This window comes from Equus quagga, chromosome 19 (assembly GCF_021613505.1).
Source record: "Equus quagga isolate Etosha38 chromosome 19, UCLA_HA_Equagga_1.0, whole genome shotgun sequence".
Taxonomy (NCBI): domain Eukaryota; kingdom Metazoa; phylum Chordata; class Mammalia; order Perissodactyla; family Equidae; genus Equus; species Equus quagga.
The window spans coordinates 31,679,078-31,700,612 of record NC_060285.1 but is presented as its reverse complement, the minus strand read 5'-3'; the positions used below and the strand labels follow the sequence as shown (position 1 = coordinate 31,700,612).

At 34.6% G+C, this 21,535-nt stretch overlaps 1 protein-coding gene across 3 annotated transcripts in view; it reads left to right on the top strand.

Annotated features, from left to right (window-relative positions):
- Window positions 1–21,535, top strand: part of TMTC3 (transmembrane O-mannosyltransferase targeting cadherins 3) — a 57,121-nt gene that overhangs the window by 21,680 nt on the left and 13,906 nt on the right. For all 3 annotated transcript variants that reach the window (XM_046646317.1, XM_046646315.1, XM_046646316.1), the window contains exons 5-10: window positions 1,993–2,108; window positions 2,565–2,737; window positions 9,126–9,378; window positions 14,366–14,514; window positions 16,320–16,440; window positions 18,327–18,438. In XM_046646317.1, the coding sequence (XP_046502273.1) occupies window positions 1,993–2,108; window positions 2,565–2,737; window positions 9,126–9,378; window positions 14,366–14,514; window positions 16,320–16,440; window positions 18,327–18,438 (924 nt within the window). The remainder of the gene's footprint in view (window positions 1–1,992; window positions 2,109–2,564; window positions 2,738–9,125; window positions 9,379–14,365; window positions 14,515–16,319; window positions 16,441–18,326; window positions 18,439–21,535) is intronic.

Here is a 21,535-nt window from a genome sequence, read left to right as displayed (position 1 = left end):
TAGTAAAGCTTTTGCCTTTATTAGAGCTATCAGCTGCTGAGATTACATCCAGTATTTTGGAAGGCAGCTGTTTGCTTTCTCTTCCTTGAAGTGGAGATACAAATTGATAAGAAGCTCTGAATCTAATATCAGAAGAACCATGTTATGGTCATGGTCTCCTTATTGTGCATGACTGTTTTTCGAACCTCCAAAATTCTTGCCTCGTCTTAAAACTGGATGTGATTATATCTGCCCTCTTATCCTATAGCATGATTTTGAGACTCAATGAAATAATATATGCTAAACTGGTTATATAAATGGTTAAAAAATATATTTTTTAAGTATCTGTTTTCAAGGACATTATTTCCCACTAATTTTTAATATATGCATACCTATTCAGTTATACTCTTCTCTATATCATTTATTTGCCAAGTTTATTCCCTCCTCAACTCCTTTATTCACACATACCCCTTTCCCAGTTTTTCTACCTCCTGTATGTCATTTAAGGTCCAACTTTAGGTTCACCTTGTTTTGTAAATAATCATCTACTGATTTCTTTCCTCTATGAATTCCTTGTTGAGTTTAGCATGAGAGTTCAGCCCTTGGTATAATCTGTTACACTATTATTGATGATTTTAGCCCAACTAGAAAATGAGACATTTTTTGAGAAAGGAATAATATTATATTTAGTATCCCCAGCAATGTTTTGAATTTAAGTTGTTTTTCCTTTCAGTAATTTTAGTCTATAGAGTACTTCAAAACTGAAAACAGTTTCAAAAATAGATTGCTTTATTAAGCCAAATGACAAAAGAAAATATATTCAATTCATGAATTGTTCTTATTTACACCTAGATTTGTGTCAGTTATTTGAGTTTTGCTTTGATTATGTTCTTAATGAATAAAAACTGAAGTCACACAATCATACTACCACATATTTTTTAAACAGGAAAAGAATTGGAGGTCTTATTTTCCAATAAGAAAACTGAGGCTCAGAACAGTTGCCCAAAGTCACAAGGAAAGTTAGTAGTAGATCCAGAACTACTCTCACAATTCATTATTTTTTAATCAAATTACTATTAAGTAGTAGACATTTACTTAAAATTGATGAAGTAGGTTTTCCATTTAAATAGAACTTATAAATATTCTATTGCAAAATTTTTTTTTAAATCGTGTTGCTTTAAATGCTTATTGTTAACCTGTTTCATGTTTTATAGTCTTTTCTTAATGAGAATGGTACTCTACTTTGCCCACTAGTTTTCACTTTCAAGGTTTTGTGGGTTTTTTGTTTTTTTTTTTTTTGGTGAGGAAGATTCACCCAGAGCTAACATCTGTTGCCAATCTTCCTCTTCCACCACCCCCCTCCACTCCCGCCCCCGGCTTGAGGAAGATTAGCCCTGAGCTAACATCTGTGCCATTCTTCCTCTATTTTGTATGTGAGATGCCTCCACCACATGGCTGTTGAGTGGAGTAGGTCTGCACCTGGGAGCTGAACCTGCGAACCTGAGCTGCCAAAGTGGAGCACATGGAACTTTAACCACTCAGCCACAGGACCAGCCCAGTTTCAAGTTTTTCATAAGTTGCAGATATAATAAAGTATATAGATATCTGTGTGACAATTTCAGGCATTTGTCTTCATTTCAAAGTGATAGTTCATTAATCATGACACTTAAGCCTGTAAGTTTCTCTTCTCCAAATTGGCCATTCTACCTTTGTTTTAAAAGTTAGCATTTGGTTAGAATGTTTTCCTCTCTCTGGAAATTTTTTAGTTCAAATTATCTATCTTGATGTTTTGTTTTGAACATATAAAGCAAAAATAACTTACAGCAGTTAAATAAATTTTAAAATATAAAGTATAGGTCAATGGGAAATACCACATGTTCCCATAAATGTGAATATGGAATCACAGGTAAAATTTTTCGGTAATGTCTAATAGTTGTCTAACGTAAAATATCCTTTTATGATATTATAAAATTGTTTTGTGTAGTTTTATATTTTTCTGTTCTTAAATTGCAGTGTGGACTCCAATTGCACTGACCGTGTTTTTAGTGGCTGTTGCAACATTGTGTAAAGAACAAGGAATAACGGTTGTGGGAATTTGCTGTGTGTATGAAGTATTTATTGCCCAGGGGGTAAGGAGAGAGAGAAATTTCTTGTTGCTATCTTTTATCCTATTTGAATCAGATTATAATAAGCTTATTTTCTAAATGTATCATTATGTAAATCAGTCTATTTACCAATAATGATACAAAAAATTTGCAAGAAATGAGCATGTTTTGTCCTCATACTCACTGAAAATTACTTAACATTTTAGAACACCTTCAGTTTTTTAAGAACTGCTGTTAAGTTTCAATAATGAAATGATTAGGCAATTTGGAAAAGTACACAGGAATACTGTGCAGTATAATTCATTATTGGATAAGATTATTGGGCTCAGTTTTATTAATCATCAGTTCTACAAATTGTTCCATATTGATTTTACACTTACAGTCAGCTTGTGTCTAATCCTGCATTTAGAAAGTACTATATTGTTGAAAACTTTGTAGTATGTTGTTGTTATTTAAAACTTTTTTTTTTTCCTTTTCTAGTATACTTTGCCATTGTTATGTACTACTGCTGGACAGTTTCTCCGTGGAAAGGGTAGTATTCCATTTTCTATGCTGCAGACACTAATAAAACTCATTGTTTTGATGTTCAGTACACTGTTGCTTGTTGTGATTAGAGTCCAGGTTATTCAGTCCCAGCTTCCAGTATTCACCAGGTATGAAATTCTGGTTCTTTTTGTTTTCTCCATCCCTTTTTTTTAACTTTGGATTTTAAGTGATTGTAAATGTTTCAGAAAGTCTTTGATTTACATTGAGGTTTCTTGACAGCTTTATTGACGTATAATTAATATTTTCTAAAAACCTGCATGTATTAAATATACAAATTAATAAATTTTGACATCTGTTTACCTTCATGAAACCACCACAATCAAGATGATGACCCCAAATTGGTTAAGTGTGCTTTTTGTCTACTTGTTCTATTAATTATTTAGAGAAGGATGTTGAAATCTCTGCCTGTAATTGTAGATTTGTCTAATTCTCCTTGAAGTTCTATCAGTTTTTGCTTCACGTGTTTTAAAGCTCTATTGTTAATCACATCAACATTTAGGATTGTAATGTCCTCTTGATGAACTGATCCCTTTATCATTATTAAGTGAGCCTCTTTATCCCTGGTAATAATCTTTACTCAGAAATTCACTTTGTCTTATATTAATATAGCCAACTCCAGCCATCTTTTGTTAGTGTCACATGGTTTCTCTTTTTCGATCCTTTTACTTTTTATCTATCTATATCTGTATGTTTATAGTGGATTTCTTATGGGCTGCATATAGTTGGGTCTTCCTTTGTTTGGTCAGATAATCTTTCTTTTAAATGAAGTGTTTTGACTTTCACATTTAATATGATTATTGATATAATTTGATGTAAGTCTACCATCTTGCTAATTGTGTTCTTTCTCGCATCTGTTCTTTGTTCCCCTTTTTCTCTCTTTCTGTCTTCTTTTGGGTTGAGTATTTTTTAGTATTCCATTTTTATCTCCTTGTTGGCTTATTAGCTGGAAATCTTTGCTGTGTTTTTTAAGTGATTGCTTTAGAGTTTTTTGTCTATATCCTCTGCTTATGATGGTTTATCTTCAAGGGATATTATAATGGCAAGTATAGATTCATATAAATACCAGCATATATAGTGTAAACATATATATAATAAATAAACTCATTGTAAGTAAGAAGTTAGCCTTTGTGCTATTTGTCTACATTTTCCTTGAGAATACATTGTAAATCCCACAATACCTTTCTGTTATTTTTTGCTTTAAACAATCATGTTTGGAATCATGTAGCACATAATGCCGTTTTGGTCAATGATGGACCACATATATGATGATGGTCCCATAAGATTAGTACCATATAGCCGAGATGTGTAGTAGGCTGTGCCATCTAGGTTTGTGTAGGTACACTCTTTGATGTTCGCACGACAACACAATAATCTAACAAAGCATTTCTCAGAACAGATCTCTGTTAAGTGACTCATGACTATAATTTTAAAAAGTCTTTTATATTAACCCATAAAGTTACCGTTTCTAGTGTTCTTCACTTCTTTGTTAGATCAAGATTTTCATTTGGTACCATCTTTCCTTGTGACTGAAGGACTTTCTTTAATGTTTTGTGATGTGTAGGTCTGCTGGTAATGAATTCTTTTAGCATTTGTATATAAAAATATCTTTATTTTACCTTTGTTTTTGAAAAATATTTTGCCTGAGTGTAGAATTATACATTGTTTTTCATTCAAAACTCTAATAATGTTTCTCTACTATTTTCTGGCATACATTGTTTTCAGTGGAAAATCTGTGATCCTTATCTTTATGCTTCTGCATGTAGTATGTCTTTTTTTCTATGCCTGCTTTTAATATTTTCTATTTATCATTGTTTTTCTTCTCTTTATTCTTTTTTAATTGAGATATAATTGACATATAACATTGTATTAGTTTTAGGTATACAACATAATGATTTGATGTAATTGACATATAACATTGTATTAGTTTTAGGCATACGACATAATGATTTGATCCATATATATTGAGAAATGATTACTACGATAAGTTTAGTTAACATCTGTCACTACACATAATTACAAATTTTTTTTTCTTGTGATGAAAACTTTTAAGATATACTCTCTTAGCAACTTTCAAATATACAATGCAATAATATTAACTATAGTCACCATGCTGCACATTACATCCCCAGAACTTATTTGTCTTCTAAGTAGAAGTTTGGTTGGAGAAGGTGGTCAAAAGGTACAAACTTCCAGTCACTGTTTCTTTTATCTTCATGTTTCTTGTGCTAGGTTAGTTGTGCTTGTTAGAATCTGTAGGTTTTTCTGTATATAAATTTTGGAAATTTTTCAGCTGTTACTTCTTGAAGTATTTATTTTCTCTCTCCTCTCTTCTGCAGGGACTCCAATTATATGTGTGTTAGACTTCTTGAAGTTGTCACACTGATGCTGTGTTTATTGCCCTCCCCCTCAAAGCTATTTTTCCCCTCTTTTCATTGGATAGTTTCTTTGGCTGTGTCTTCAAGCTCACTAATATTTTTTCTGCAATGTCTTAATCTGCACTTAGTTTCTTCTAGTTATTTTTTATCTCAGAAGTGTTTTCATTTCTAGTTCTCTTTGAACCTTTGTAATGTGTTCCATGTCTCTACATGTTCTAGTGCTTTAATGTCCTTGTCTACTAATTTTATCATCTTTGTCATTTCTTGATCAATTTAGATTGAATAATTTTCTCCTCATGGATTGTATTTTTCTAGTTCTTCACATACCTGGTAATTTTAGAATTTTGTTCTGAGATACATTTTAGTTATTTGAAAAATGTTTCATCTTCTAGTCTTGCTTTTAAGCTTTGTTTTGTGAGATCACGGCAGCATTTAGAATAGGGCTAATTTTGCTGCACTGTTGACACGAGACCCTTCTGACTGCTCTCCCCTGTGCATTGTGAATTATGGCTATTTCTACTCTGGCTGCTGAGGAACTATTCCTGGCTCTATATGATATTTGGGAACTTTTATCTAATCCTTTTGGGAGGTGCTTTCCTGTTTTTGAGTTTTCCTAGGGTTGCTATAACAAATTACCAGAAACTGGGTGGCTTAAAGCAGCAGAAATTTATTCTGTCACAGTGCTGGAGGCCAGAAGTACAAAATCAGGGTGTTGAGTGTTAGTGGTTCTTTCTGAAGGCTCCAAGGAAGAATCTGTTCTGTGCCTCTCTTCCAGCTTCTGACGGTTGCTGGCAGTCTTTGGTATTCCTTGGTGTGTTCCAGTCTGCTCCATCTCTACCTGGCCTTCTTCCCTGTGTATTTCTCTATTCTCTCCTCTTTGTAGAGGGAGACCACTCATTGGATTTGGGGCCCACTGTAATCGGGTATGACCTCATCTTAACTAATTACGTTGGCAAAGACCCTATTTCCAAATAAGGTCATATTCCAAGGTTCTGGGTAGACATGAATTTTTGGAGACATGATTCAACCCACTACACTGACCTTGGTTAATTCCTCACATGTATATGCTAATCATTTCTCATCAGCACTGAAAACTGGAGAGAGACCCTCTACAGATCTCCTGAGTTCTCTTTCCCAGCAGCTTTCTTCTCTCTCATATCCTGCCCACTAACTCTAGCTCCCTGTACTGCTAGGTCTTCCAGCTCCATCTTCTCCACTCATGGATACTACTGGTCTCCACCCAGGTTCCCCCTCAGTGCTCCACAGACTAAAAAGTCTATCCATACTAAACTCTCCATGTAGGGCTCCCTCATTTGTTTTTCTTCTCTCAGTTATCACTGTTCTTTGCCTGATGCTCAGTGTGTTAAAAAAAAGTTTTATATATCTTCTCCAGTTTTTTAAGGCTAGACACAAAAGTTATACTGAATTTTAACAGTCTGCATATCATCTTTTCCTGCTCTAACATTATTGTTTTTCCATTTCACCTCCTCAGCTGAAATTTAAAATGAAATGTATACTAGTTTCCTATTCAATTTTATTTAAGTGACTGACATTACATGCAAGAAGATTTTTTAACAAAAGGTCAAAATGTTCATGTTGCTATCCATGACAGTGCATTGGTGGCTCTGGTTAGAACAAATTTTATTCATATAATTGTCTTAGTCCAACACTTTCTTTGTGATATTTTTCACATAATTGGCCTTCTCAATAACATTTTTTTCCTTGAAGAATAATTACTTTGTAACTTCCTGAATTTTTACCTCTGGATCTATTCATGCAGGATCTATTACCTCTGGATCTATACATACGTTAAGTATTAACGTATGGAAAATAGATTGAATTGTAGATATATACTTTATATTTACTTATTTACCCCTTAGTTTCAGTGTTCTTGTTCTGTTTATCAGTTCTTTTAGAGAATTTGAATCAACTGTTTTCTGTCTCCAGTTCTACAGTATGAAAATGTGATCTATAGGTGTGAATGTATTTTTTTTGTGTATGTATGTGTGGATGGGTGATATGGGGTATGTTACGTATAAATACGTATTTTCTAAATATAAGCATTTAAAAATTGTTTATGTGTGTATATATTTTATTCTATTACATTGCCCTATGATGTTGATTATAATATGATTTGACTTGCTTTGATGTATACTCTTTCTCTACAGTTCAGTTATTAAATCAGCTATCCTAAATAAACTGTTAATTGTAAAAAATGAACTCTGAATAATAGATTACAGGAAAAAAACAAGTCTATATTTAGTTCTGTTGGTTATTTTGAGAATTCAAGTCCTGACTATCAAGATTTATTGTTTTTCATATATGAAGATATTCAGATATAAAGTTTTAAAAAAATTTTTTTTTCTTTTTGTGAGGAAGATTGGCCCTGAGCTAATATCTGTTGGCAATCTTTGTCTTTTTTCTTGAGAAAGATTGTCACTGAGCTAACACCTGTGCCAGTCTTCCTCTGTGTTCTGTGGGATGCCACCACAGTGTGGCTCGACAAGCAGTGCCAGGTCCACACCCAGGATCAAAACCCATGAGCCAAGGGCCACCAAAGCAGAGTGTGCGAACTGAACCACTGTGCCACCGGGCCAGCCCCCAAATATGAAAGTTTCAAAATATTATTTGTTCAAATAGTATTTACTCTTATTTATTTATTTATTTTTTTTAGTGAGGAAGATTGGCACCTGAACTAATATCTGTCACCAGTGTTCTTTTTTTTCTTCTCCCCAAAGCCCTCCAGTACGTAGTTGTATATTCTAGTTTTATGTGCTTCTGGTTGTGCCACGTGGGACGCCACCTCAGCATGGCCTGAGAAATGGTGCTATGTCCGCACCCAGGATCCGAACCAGCAAAACCCTGGGCTGCCAAAGTGGAGTGCACGAACTTAACAGCCACCGGGCCAGCCCTATGGTCATGATATATGTAATGTACATTTCATTAATTTAGCCTCTATTCTGGAAACTAAGTCAAGTTATGTATTTAAGGTACATTTCAAATGAACAGCTTCAGATTTTTATTTCTTTGGGCTATGCTCTACTTTTATTGGCTACATTAACACATAGTTCCCTAAAAACTCAATTTCTCATTTTAAATTGGTTAAGTCAATGAAGAATCAATGTCTACCACTTATTTGACTTGGTCTTCTTAAAAATGTTAAATGGTTAATAAAAAGTAAATACTAGGGCCGGCCTGGTGGCATAGCAGTTAAGTTCGCGTGCTCTACTTCGATGGCCTGGGGTCCATAGGTTTGGATCCTGGGCACAGATCTACACACTGCTCATCAAGCCATACTGTGGCAGCACCCCACATACAAAAAGCAGAGGGAGATGGTATAGCTGTTAGCTTAGCAACAATCTTCCTCAAGCAAAAAGACGAAGATTGGCAACAGATGTTACTCCAGGTTGAATCTGCCTCACCAAAAAATATATATCATGACCTAGGGAAATATAAACTAGGATATAGCCTTATACTAGGATAAAAAGTAGAACACAAAATGTTACATAGGCCTGTACAATTACCACTCTGTACTGGAAATTTGGTTTTTAGCATCCTGAATGTCTAAGCAAAGAGAAAAAGCTCGTAGCTAGTATAGTTTCTGCTGCCCATGACGAGAAAAACATACTAATTCTTTCTAGGAAGCATAAATTTTATTAGCATTTAGGGCTGAAAGAAGCATCTCATGTAGTAAAACATTGGTTCGTGTTCTCAGAAGCATTCATACAACACAGGCAACAATTGATCTTTAAAACTTTTCCTGTTACTTTTAATCAGAAGCTCATAATTTAATTAAAACACTTCTGCAGAGTGTCATAATATTATAATACATAAGTCTGAATTACTCTAATAATAAATGAGAAGTAGATAACCTCCTTGCCCTTCAAACAGTTCTTCGTAAACATCACTCCTCTCATAGACATTTCATGGAGCCATAGACAGTTTGAACTCTGGCAAGAAGCTAAGTATCCATAAAAAGTATTCGTGTCTTCTGTTTAACAAGATTACATATAAGATATTGCTTTTATTCTTGTTCAGTATTTTACTTATAGATGTATATTAATTTTGTGGTTAAAAAGTTTTTTAGTTTAAATAGCTATTTTGTTCATTCTTTATACAGGTTTGATAACCCAGCTGCTGTAAGCCCAACTCCTACAAGGCAGCTAACGTTTAACTACCTCCTTCCTGTGAATGCTTGGCTTCTGTTAAATCCTTCAGAGCTCTGCTGTGACTGGACCATGGGAACAATACCACTTATAGAGTCGTTTCTAGATATTCGAAATCTTGCCACGTTTACTTTCTTCTGCTTTTTGGGGGCTTTGGGAATATTCGGTCTCAGATATCCTGGTGATTCATCCAAGACTGTTTTAATGGTGAGAAACTTACTTAATTTTTCAGAGGATATTACATTCAGTTGATTAAGAGACTGCCTTTAATTCATCAAAAGCATCTATTTGGAAACAGCGTCTTTTTTTGTTCAACATCATCCTAATTTATGAACTTATTTTAAGTTATCCTAAAATTATGTTTCAAGATTTATATACCAGGATATGAAAGGCATAATTTGACATATATATTCAGCGTGTAAAACAAAAACTGATTATGAATTTCTGTAATTTGATAGGAACTCTGAAATCCTGAACCATCCCTTTTGGCATCATTTTCTTATATTTCTTACCTTTACCCAACTAGATTATGTGCTTTTTGAAGAAGTGGATCTTATATACTTGTTTTCTTAGCATGGAATGTCATGTAAGATATGCAGCTAGAATTATATAGCTCTTCAGTTCTCATTAGCAAGATTTTTATTACTTCCTAAGTTATGTTCAGAGAACTCTGATTATTTGAAAAATCTTTTTGTCGTTGTTTTTTCTAAAGTCTGTTTCTTTCTGATTTTCTCACTCTGCCCTCACTACTTCTTCGTAGTGGTTCTATTGCCACTTTTAAAATATTGAAGGCAATAATAGTCTTTAACATTTTCTTGAGTATTAACTATATGCCAGAGAGTGTTTTTAATACTTTGCAAATATTATTTCTGGCTGCAGCCACTAGATTCATTTATTCATTAATAAAAAATTTTTTTTTGAGGAAGATTAACCCTGAGCTAACATCCGCCACCAGTCCTCTTTTTTGCTGAGGAAGACTGGCTCTGAGCTAACATCTGTGCCCATCTTCCTCTACTTTATATGTGGGGTGCCTGCCACAGCATGGCTTGATAAGCAGTGTGTTAGTCTGCACCTGGGATCCGAATAGCAAACCTTGTGCTGCCAAAGCGAAATGTTTGAACTTAACCACTACGCCGCCAGACTTGCCTCTCAATGAAAATTTTTTATTGCAACCTATGTACCCCAGGCAGCATTTTAGGCAGTGGAGATATGGTAGGAAAAAGAAATACAAGGTCTCCATCTCCAGGGAACTTAAATGCTGGAGAAATTTGAAACCAATCTCTGAGATACACAGAGGATTGAAAGAATATACAGTTTGGGGGTGAGATTATATTTACTATTGTCTTTGGACTTGGTGAGGTTCGGGTGCCTTTGAGATGTCTTGGTGGACATCTTGAGTAGCACTTTGTGTCTGGAGTTCAGAGGAGAAGACTGAGCTGCACATAAACATTTGTTTGATTGGCAAAGAGATGATAACTGAAGCCGGGATGTGGATAAGAAGGCTCATGGAGAGGTTATAGAGCAGCCCTTCTCAACCAGGTTTTGTCACTTCACTCAAAGATGGTAACCAGCTAGTACCATTCTAGAGGCATAGAATAGACGTTAATTCATACACATGGTGAACGTCTTCGAATGTTTGCTCTTAATTTTCCCTCAGAAAATAGTTGAGGAGCTAAATAGAGTGAAAGAGAAGAGGCTTACAAGCAGATCTTTAAAAACTTCCATATTTAGATGTTGTATAGAGGAGAATGAACGTAAACAGGAAATAGGCCAAATGGACAGAAAGGTAAGAAAGTGTTTCAAGAGAGATGGGATGGGTAACACTAACAGATGCTGTCTGTTAGAAACGTGAGATCAGTTGGATTTGACCACTTTTAGATGTATTATTTACTTAAATGAAATAATATTTATTAAAACATAAATAATGTGGAGTGATTTGATTAGGAGATGAGGAAGTGAAGATTGCTAGTGAAGATAACCTGTAAGGGTAATTTAGCTTTCACTATTTCGAAGAATGAAACAAGCTTGAATTTGTTGCTTACTTGAGTAAGAGGAGACTGCTGGTCAGGCAGTGGCTTCAAGTATCATAGACTGCTGATCAGGCTTAGGGGAAGCATAGAGACCTGGAATTGGTGGTCCTTTAGAGTTGGGAGTGGGTTGATGTCAGGGGGAGACTGTTGATTGGTTGGCATGTAGAATCACTTTTATTGATGTACTCAGTTGGCTGAGTTTTAGAAGCAAGAGGATATCACTAAAGGATTGGCTTGCAAAAACATATTCATTGAGTTGAAATGTCGACTGATGAAGTAGAGTTAAAATCAACTAATTGTTACCATGGCTACAAAAGGTGTTTGCTAAGAGTGTGGAAACTTGTTTTGTACTTGAGGGACATAACAAATGGGTAAGATAGCTTAAAGGTGTGTTGTTGTCAAAGGAGATTTTTAAGGTTGGAGAGGCAGGGGCATATTTAAATATAGGAAGGAGGGATGTAATTAATTAGACAGTGGTTGAGTAAATGAAAGACAAGATGATTGATAGTGAGATTTGTAAGGAGCAGGGGATGTACAGCTGTGGTCTGGCCTGAGATAGATGGCGACACCTCGTATGTTACAAGGAAGATGGAAATGAGCATGAATGTGGATGTTAATAGGTTTAGTAGCAACAATTGAAGCAATTCTTGTTTTATGGCTTTGGTTTTCTCTGTGAAGTTTGGAAGTGTGGTCACCTGCTGAAAGTAACATGGATCAAAAGTTTGAGAAAAGTTGTCAAGATTCAAAATAGTCAAGGAGAGAGTTGGAGTGAGCCTACCATAGAAACCTGTGAATCCTGAGCAGTCTTAAGGATGAGTTTGAAGTTGATGAGCATGAACTGATGATGATATTAATCTGTTCTGCTTTGGGAGTGTCTCTAGTAGTGCTTTGCTGCTCAGGTAAATACAAAGAAAGCAGATACATGGTAGAATGCATCCAAGGCCAAAGTAGTGCTGAAAGGTAAAAAAAAAAAAAAAAAAAGAAAAAAAGGAGGGGTAACTGAATTTTTTAAAAATGATTTATATAATGTAAGCTGAATAAAAAATAGAGGATAGTGTCAATGAAATAAACATAGATTTATATAAATTTTATGTGTACAAAAAAGTAACAGTTGTGACCTTAGGTATAACTGCTTTAAGTATACTCCTAAACCATGCTGTTTTTTCTGGTGACATCTTCTGAAGATCTCTAGAAAGGATAAGTAGATCAAAGGAGTACCTACCAAGTACCAGATTCCATGGTCAGCACCTATTAAATAAGATGTCATATGTATCTCAACACTACAATGTAAGTAGTTTATTAATTCCCATTATATTTATAAAGAAACAGTTACAAGAAGATTGAGTAGTTTACCTTATGTTACATAGAAAGTAAGCAGTGAAACGGATTTGTCACCAAACTCTGCTCTTTCCACTGCCATCCTTCCTTTTTAAGAGAGTTCATATCACTAGAAGAAAATTATGTTAATCATAGTTAACTAGGTTGGCATATGTTAATAGAGAGCATGTTAGAACTTCTGAATAAGTTAATCATTAGAGACATTTCTTATCCAAGAACCAATAGATTTTCTGAGAGAATTCCTTTCTATTTTGTGTAGCTTATGTATCAGTCCATGATGCATCTTTCGAGAAATTTACACTTTTAACTCTTTCAAATGAATTTGCTTTAGGGTAGCCATGAATTAATAGGGAGTATTGATGAAAAAAGGACTACACATTTAAGAACATCTCTGTCTGTTTCATAGCTAGCTGATGATTTTTAGCAAGCATTTCTAGGAAATTGAAGGTGAATTATGCACTTTTAATGTTTTACCTTTTTGATTAAAAAGAAAACACTAGAAGTTCAGACATATAAATTGGTATGATACTGAGCAGTTTGATGGTTAGTGCTTTTTTCAGATTCAATATTGCCTCATTACAGACTATTAATTTGTGATTCATGGAGAAAATATTCTTTTTTCTTTAAAGATTTTATTTTTCCTTTTTCTCCCAAAACCCCCTGGTACATAGTTGTGTATTTTTAGTTGTGGGTCCTTCTAGTTGTGGTGTGTGGGATACTGCCTCAGCATGGCTTGATAAGCGGTGCCGTGTCCACACCCAGGATTCAAACTGGCGAAACCCTGGGCCGCCGAAGCACAGAGTTGCAAACTTAACCACTCGTCCACAGGGCCGGCCCCTGGAAAAAGTATTCTTTTCACTGTGTGTACATCTCTACATCTATATTTCACTAATAAAGTATAATAAAGAAAAGACATTCTTTTCTCAAACTATTAGAATATTCTCAAACTTCTGAAGCTGAAGGAACAACTTACTTATTCGATTAGGTACTATAAAAGCAAATCAGGGTGAGAAAAAGCAGATGTCCATAGAAACAGATGTCCTAATGACAACCAACTTATTTCCTTCCACAAGTTATTTGTGTGCTAGTTATTTGTGTCCTACCTTTTGTAATGGCTTTATAATCTGGAAACCATATGCCGTCTCATTTTCAAAACGGCAAAAAAGTCTAAGCATTTTTGTGAAATTTTATTTCAGTCTACAGTGTTAGAATTTTAGAAATTCTTACAGAATAAAAAACTATTGATTTAAAGGGGGCAGTTTTATACAGAGCCTCTGTTAAAAATATGTGACCTGTAAAAATATTATGCAAAGTAATGCTGAGGTACAGAAGTAGTAGTCTCCTGTCTTGTCTGAAATGCACCTTATCAATTTCCAACATGATGTGGTTATTTATAGTAGTAAAATTATAACAACTGGCATGTTTAGCAATTTTATCAACCTTTGTACTTTTTTTGTTAAAACCTGTTAACATCTTTCTCTGTCAATTTATTTTTACCACATGCACGTAAAGTTAGATGTATAAAAATTATCAGTCTTAATTTAGATATTTTTTCAAAAATATTTCTTTTTTATTTAATTAGATGAGCCTTAATTATAAGTTCTAGCCTTCAGGAAGACTTCACCTCACCCTGCTGACATACATCCTGATGTTTGTTGTTATCGTTCCTAAGTTGCCTTCTTTATGTTTAAATTGGTATTCTTTATAGTATTATTAAAAATGGTACACCAGTACATTATTCAAATTAAATGATAAAATATTTGGATTTGACTGTTGAGCGTCTAAATATTTTTTAATTTAATAAAATATCTTCTTTTTCTTTGTAGGCACTTTGTTTAATGGCGTTACCATTTATTCCTGCATCAAACCTTTTTTTTCCAGTTGGATTTGTTGTTGCTGAACGAGTATTATATGTTCCTAGCATGGGGTTCTGTATTTTGGTAGCCCATGGATGGCAGAGAATATCAAACAAAAGGTGAATTAAAATGTTAGCTCGTTTAATGCTTACTGACTGTAGAATCAAGTGTGGTACATTTAAGTATTTAAAATCTTTATTTAGTTCAGTTTTGTACGTCATACTATACCTTTTGGGTTTTCATCTTGATAGTCTCATTTGTCTGTAACACAAGTTAGGAAAGCTCCGTAGCACCTACCTCGTCCTAGTTTTTCCTCATATTTATGTAATTTCATTTTACAGCCTGAGACATAACAAACTTTGAGTCAGACCCAAATGAAAACAAGAATATTATTGAGACTAAAGTTACAAATGACCATTGCCACTTCCATATACAATGAACTAAGATATAGTCTTCTCACTTAAGGTAGTCATATTGAATTAATATGTGTAAAATATAATAAGCAGTCCGTAATTTCTTGCTGTCATCACTATTTTCATCATAACCACCATGGCCTAGTTGCCTTAAACTAACACTTAAGGAACAGAATAGTCACACTGTATGTACGCAAGAAATGGTCACTATCTCTTCTTTCTTGTTTTCCAGTCACTCTTCAGCCCATAGAATTCTGACTTCTCTCTACATCATTCTACTAACACATATAACAAACTGCCTCTTAGTAGCTAAATCCAGTCAATGCTTTTATTTAAAATTTATTTCCCCAGCATCCATAAGAAGTCTTTCTCCTCATTCTCTTCCACGTCTGTTCATTTCTGTTCGGTCTCTTCTCAGATTCTTCTTGCTATATCTACTCTTTAAATATCTTTTTATTTCTCAGAGTTTTACTCAGCCATTTTTTCTCCCACTGTATATTTTCCTTGGATGATCTCATCTGTGTCTACAATTTTTACTACCATCTACCAAACCTTTTCTCTTAGTTTCTACCCATATGTCCAGTTATAATGGCTACCCATTTTCTGAGTGCCTCCCATGTGCCAGGTCCATAATAGACTCTTAGATTTGTTTTCTCATTTAATCTTGACGTTCCTTAACTCTGTTTTGCACATTTGAAAATTAAAGCTCATACAGGTTACCTGAGTTACACAAGATCACACAGCAGAGTGTGTGTAGTAAACAGCAGAGTCTTGATTCAAATTTACATCTGACTGCTTCCAAAGGGACTATGTCCATTTTTTTTCTGATCCATACCTTTTTATCCTGGTTAAGTGGATCTATCAAAATGAAAGAAATTGAACTGTGTTACCAGGTTAAAAACAGACTCAGAGAATATTAGTACTAAATGAGATCATAGGGATTGTGGAAATATAACCATATTTTTATAGATGAGAAATTGAGTCCCAAATAATTAGCTTAAACTGTATAATTAATTTGCATCTATTTTATAGAGAATTAATTTTTCTATGGCTTTTAATAAATAACTCTAGCTTTAAAATGTAAAATTATTCTAAGAATGCCATGATCATCTGTGTTATATATTGTAAGCAAAGGTATTTAAGTATACTCATTGGTAAGATTGACCCTTTATAAACACAATTAAGAATATTCAAGTTGTAGATAATGGTACAGAAGAGTCTAAATATAAAAAGTCACAATTAAAAACTGATTTTATCAACTTTTTGTCATTAAATCTAAATAGAACTTTTGAAATAGAGGCAAATATTGGGATATTTAATATATTTGAAGACTGAAGTGAAAGGGACTATTTATATAATTTTTTTGGTGGTGTTTGCCCTGAAGTTGAATGATTATTAGATGTTCCTTACTCTTGAGAATAAATTCAAACATATTTGGGGATATTTAACAAAGGCAAAATGCTTTTGGTGATGTAGACAATTTTTTTGTTTTGCTTCTTTTTCTTAAACAGTGTTTTAAAAAAGTTATCCTGGATTTGTCTGTCTATGGTGCTATTCACTCATGCCTTAAAAACACTCCACAGAAATTGGGACTGGGAGTCTGAATATACACTGTTTATGTCAGCCTTGAAGGTAAAGTATTATCCAGAATGACAGGAAAGTATGTCATCAATTATTTCTTATAGCTATGTCTAAGATGTTTTAACTTTACTTTTAGTTAGACATTTAACTGTCAATGTTAAATATTTCACCAAAAGATTAATAAAAATAATTTGTTCTTCATACTAGATATACCATAAGTAATGCTCTGAATATTACTTAGCCGTGTGTCTACAGCATATGTGAATACCGTAAATTCACTATAGTTGTTCAAAGCTCAGATGATAAAATATTTAAATAAAAATACTATATTTCATTGGTTCTTAAGGTGCACATTTATTTACCTTTTAACAGCTCTGAAATTAGAATAAATCTTACAGGGAAAGGCATCTTATAATTAATTAGTGACCGTTTTTCTTTCTTAATGGTACCTAAAATAATGATGAATCTTATAGTTGATGGCTTCTCAGATTCAATGAAATAAAATACATGACAAAAATTGGCACCCTACTATGTGAAAGATAACCAATGGTTACAATATTATAGGAAAGATAGGAACTGGCAGGAAGGAGTGATATAGCATTTCTATAGAGTGGACAACATAAATGGAAATAAAGTCTTTTTACAAATTATAAAATTTGTTTTCTATAAAAGTTATAAGCAAAGATATTTTTTTCAGGTGCTCCTATACCAATGCCTCTCTTCCAGTCTCTAAATTCTTACCTTCCTTTTGGCTATTTCTGTACTCTCTGTTGCCTAGCTTTAGTAGGTCACTGCCTCATTCCAGTAGTCTGTGTGACTTCTTGATTTGGCATCTACTTAAGATCAGATGACTCCTCTTTTAGCACTCAGTAACTCCACTCTCTCTCCTAGCTCAGAAGTATGCAAACAAATGAGACCTCATTACCATTCTTATTAATGCACACTCCCGGAATGCCGGCGGAGCCCCATAATTTTCAGGAGTTTTGTTTGTCCTCACTCCCAAGACAATGCTGGAAACCATAGCCCTAATCACTGCAGCTAGTTCCTTGGTTGGTACCATCCTCTACCTGCAAGAACACTGTGCCCATCTGTGAACTCCGAAAGCACGGATCATCTTAGAGCTTTAATCCTAGGGTTCCATTACCATAATAGACTACATAAATAGCTTTATGTAGAACCTAAAAATAAGTAATCAGTGCAATGTTTAAATGTATTCTCATGTTCCAATACCTTCTCTCCCCACAATACAAATAGTAGAGCAGGAGTTTTCAAACAGCACTATGCTTTGATCAAATAAAATTTTTAGTAAAATTCTAATATAGAAAGTAAAGGAAATCAGGCTGCTGTGGTTTTAGCGTGCTGGTGTTGAAAGAAAGGAGAGTACATTTGGTGAAGTGGTGTTCATTTGTCTGCTTCCTCATCTCAAGGGACATCTCCGTGGAACACTCCATTCCTAATAATATACCAAAGAAATATCCGTGTTAATTGGAGTCATGTATGTATACTTTTTTCTGGGAGAAAATCTGAATGGTTTTTTTCCAGTTTTATTGAGACAGAATTGACATATAACCTTGTATTAGTTTAAAGTGTACAAGATAATGATTTGATATATATTAGGAAATGATTACCACAAGTTTAGTTGACCTCCATCACATCACGTAGTTACAATTTCTTTTTTCCTTGTGATGAGAACTTTTAACAGCTACTCTCTTAGCAACTTTCAAATATACAATACAGTATTGTTAACTATAATCACCATGCTGTACGTTACATCCCAGAATTTATTTATCTTATGACTGGAAGTTGTACCTTCTGATGACATTCATCCATTCATGGAGACACTCCATTCCTAATAGTATACCAAACAAATATATGAATTAATTGCAATTGTATTTTTTTAATTATAATTGATTTCTATCTGTATTTGTGTATTTAAGGTAAATAAAAATAATGCCAAATTATGGAATAATGTGGGTCATGCTCTGGAAAATGAAAAGAACTTTGAGAGAGCTTTGAAATACTTCCTGCAGGCTACCCATGTTCAGCCAGGTAAGCACTATTAATTAATAAAACTATTTGAATAGTTGATTTTCTTTTTAAAACCTTGATTATATTTGGGGAAAATAAGGTAGAGTTTATTGTCAAGCTTTATTCCAAGTGACTTCAATACTACAATGTTTGATGCTGGCTTATTTTGAATTGGATTATATGTTAGATCTATTTATATCAGACATTTAAGGAGTTTTTTAAAACGTAATAGAGTTATTGGGTAGCACTGATGAACAATTTTGGTAGAGTGATAAATGCAAAAGCCTGATAGGAGTGAATTTGGGAGAGAAGGGGAAGAATAATTGGAGACAATTGATATTTAAAACTCTTTTAAAGGGTATTGATAAGGAATGGTGGCAATGCTGGGTATGGGATCAAGAGAGGGTAGTAGGATGATAGGGAGTTTTTTGGGTTTTGTTTTAAGGTGGGAGAAACAAAGCATTTGTGCGGCTAATCCATTGAAGCTGGGGAAAGTAATAATTCAGGGTTAGGGGATGACTACTGGATCAGTGTCCTTGAATAGATGAGAAAAGATAAATAGGATCTGGTGCATAAGGTGAGGACTTCATGCAGTCATAGAACTGATAGTTAACCTCTGGTAACAGTGAAGGCAGAGTATATGGACATGGATATAGGCAGGTGAATAGATGACATGAAGGAAGCTTCTGGAAGTTGTCCTTTGTTTGCTTCTGTTTTCTCAGCAAATTAGAAAGCGAAATCATCAGTAGAGAGTGAGGAAGGGGGAGGAAGTGCTGCAGATCTAAGAACAGGGTCTGAGGTAGTCATCTAGGACAGTGCTTCACAAAGTTTAATGTGCCTAAGAATCACCTGGAGATCTTGTTTTGGCATGTGTTTTGATGTGTAGAGATTTAGAGAAGGGCCTGAAGTTCTGCATTTCTAGTAAGTTCTCAGGTGACTCTTAGCCCATTGATCACATGTTGAGAAACAAAGATCTAGGAAAGTATATAGACTACGAAATGTGGTGTGATTGCCAAGTAGTTCTAACACCCTAGTGAAGGTTAGGAATACTTAGTTTAAAATTAAACCAGTTGATGTGATTATATATTTTCTCCAGCTGCTTTACAGCTCCAATGGTACAGGCATGGAGAATTCAGTTAAACAGAGTTAGGATTTTGTCAGATGTCCATTGCTAAACAAGAAAGGGGTAAGGTAGTGATTATACTACTGGGATGCACAATCTAAGCTGGTAAAGAAGGGATGTGAGGGAGCGTGAGAGATGGAGGAAAGGCAATAGGGATCAGTAGTTTATAGATTTAAAGAATTGTTTGTGTCTGAGTAGGATCTAGCTAGAGCATTAGTATTTTTCAATAGGAATGCTATTGGCATTTCAAGTGTGCAGAATTATATTTCAGGATATGTACCAAATGTGGTCCCCACCTGCTAAATGTCAACATTACCTTTCATTCAGAATGATGACCCAAAAGTACCCCCTCCATACATTTCTAAATATCCTCAGAGGGGTAGGAAGTGGTGGAGATTGCCCCTGTTTTTCTGTTAGCTATGACTGGGGCCATTGGCCATAGTTAAAGGAGTACAGAGGTGAAAATCACTGGAAGAAAGGACATCAGAGCCAAGTGTTAGAAGATTCGGCTATGTAGATTTTGAAATCACCAAGAATTTTGACAACTGTAATATTGAAGAAAACGACAAGGAGCCAGGAGCTATGACCTAGAGACTGGTGACTGCAACAAGGAGGGATAGTGGATAGTAGAGTTTGATGACCTGAAATATGGAATGATTTTAAGGAGTGAGAATGGTCTGGAAGTGGTAAGGATCAAGGAGGACACCGACTCTTCCTCCAGGCCCAGTGTTGCAAAGGATGAGAAAAAGAACACACTCACCACTTGGAAGAACTATGGTGTAAACGGTGTCCCCAAGGCAAAGCCAAATTTCAATTAGAGAAAGGTGAAGAGAAAGTTATAGAAATATAACTCATGGTCTAGCTTCCAATTTTATCTCCCCTGGCTCTTCACATAGTTTAGTTTTTTTTGAAATATAGGGTATGTGTCCTGGGCTTTCTCACCTCTTTGCCTTGGCTCATGTTCTTCCTTGAGTCTAGAACTTCTCTCTTCCTTCCTTTCATCCACCTTTTATCATAGCCTACCCATCTTTTACAACCCATCTCACATGGCTTCTCTTCTAAAAACCCTCCTGTCTTTTCCAGTTAGAAGCAAATATTTCTCATGTTTAAAACCTCTTACAACTTCTTCTAATCTTTCCTATGGTATTTGTAAGTTTGTATTAAGTATTGTATTTATTTAAATGTTTATTTATTAAAAATATTTATTTATTTAAACTGAGGAGCTCCCTAGAGGCAGCATGAACATCTGATTTATCTTTGTACTCCCTGCATCATCTAGCACAGTCTTACACACAGTCAGTGGTCACTAACTTTGGTAGTTTTAATTCATTTCTTTCTAAAGTCTTTTAGATTTGTTCTAGGAGTTTTTAGAGAAGCAAAGTCATCTTTGATATCAGACGCACAGGGACTTTGAGACTTAGAATACATTATTTAGGCCCCTTCAGCCTTATCTTTCTCATTTCTAAATGGGGACAGTAATTTCTTTTCTCATTACATTGTTGTTAAGAGTAAATTGAATGGTGTGGGTGGGTGTGTATGTGCATGTTTAGTTTTGTCTAGTGAATAGTGTGCATATGACAGGATGTTGCCAGGTATAGGCACTCAGTTTTAGAGTAGTTTTTCCCTTCATTGTCAGTTGTCACTTTTTGCTGTTTTTGAGGTACTGTCCTTGCTGAACCTATGCCCTTTAGTATGATTTCTCTACCCACTCTCAAAATTGCTGTTCCTAATAAGCCATGGGCTAGGAAAACAAATAAATTAGTTTATTACAATTTACTATGGAAAAGTACATAAACTTAGAAACATTGAATTTGGCATTCAGAGGCTTCTTGGCTTCTTCCTTGTTTTTTAGCTACGTTCGTTATTCTTAGATTTAACAGATGAGTTAACATGTAAGGAGGGAAATCAAGAGTCGTTTTTTGTCCCTTTAGTTATACAGATGGAGATGGGCATAGATGTATAAGTCTGGAGATAAAGGGGAATAGTCAGGACTAG